The sequence below is a fragment of the Fulmarus glacialis genome, unplaced genomic scaffold (genome assembly GCF_000690835.1).
Source record: "Fulmarus glacialis isolate BGI_N327 unplaced genomic scaffold, ASM69083v1 scaffold14869, whole genome shotgun sequence".
Classification (NCBI taxonomy): Eukaryota; Metazoa; Chordata; class Aves; order Procellariiformes; family Procellariidae; genus Fulmarus; species Fulmarus glacialis.
The window spans coordinates 30,669-31,581 of NW_009231510.1; the positions used below are offsets into that span (position 1 = coordinate 30,669).

Here is a 913-nt window from a genome sequence, read left to right on the forward strand (position 1 = left end):
GCCCGCGGGCAGCCCCCTCGCAGCCTCCTCCGCCCTCCCCGGCCTCTCTCCCTCTCTCTCCAGACCAGCTCAGGAGCTGCACTGGGGAAGATGGGGGCTGGACACACAAGCACCTCGGTGGAGAACAGTGCTGCACCCCAACTCTGTACCCGGCACGCACTGGGGGGGTGCAGGCTGTGGGACACACGGCTGCAGCTTTGCACCGGGCTCGAGCTGGGCATGGGGATGCTCGTGATGAGGCGGGGGTCTGCAGGGCACCCGGGAGTCTCAGAGATGCACAAAGCAAAGGGAGCAGAGCGAGGGGAGTCCTGATGGGGTTGCAGATGCCACCAAAGCTCGTTAGCAGCAGGAGACGCTCATGCAGGTTAGGGCAGCCTCTGCTCCTGGTCCTGCCGTGGCTCTCAGCAGCCCCGCAAGAGTGTCCCCGCTCCCTGCCCTCCCGCTCGGGACAGGTGACACAGTCAGTGTCACCCAACCGATCCCTGCCAGCGCCTCCGTGGTGGTCCTTCGCTTCAGAAAGCCCCTGGGACTTGAAACAGCACCCTCAGCACAAGCTGGACCCGAACCCCCACCCCACCCCATGACAGCCCCTAAATGCCACCTAAGGAGGAGCCGCTAGCGGAGGCACACACAGGTGGGATGTGGCATCTTCCAGCACCGGTGACACCACTGCCTGTCACCAACCGCACAGCCACCTCCGTGCAGCAACGAAAAGAGGAAGCAAAACCTCCGGCACACCACGGTCCTGCAACCTCCCATCCCAACACCCCTGAGAGGACCTGAAGATCTTCAAAACCACAAACCAGGAGGGCCCAGATCCAACCAGAAAACACACCGCAGGACAGAGCAACCCCCAGCACCCCGTCCCCTGTCTCCCCCAGCACCGGCGACTTGGCCGGGACCATGGCGGCTG

The 913-nt window shown here is 64.3% G+C and overlaps 1 protein-coding gene across 1 annotated transcript in view; it reads right to left on the reverse strand.

Moving 5' to 3' along the window:
• The window catches only part of LOC104081753 (dysferlin-like), a gene marked incomplete at its 3' end in the record, with an annotated part of 29,907 nt that extends 29,002 nt beyond the window's left edge, over positions 1 to 905 (reverse strand). The window contains 1 exon segment of the mRNA XM_009584610.1: positions 836 to 905. Within this exon segment, the coding sequence (XP_009582905.1) occupies positions 836 to 905 (70 nt within the window).
• Positions 906 to 913: the final 8 nt, after the last annotated feature.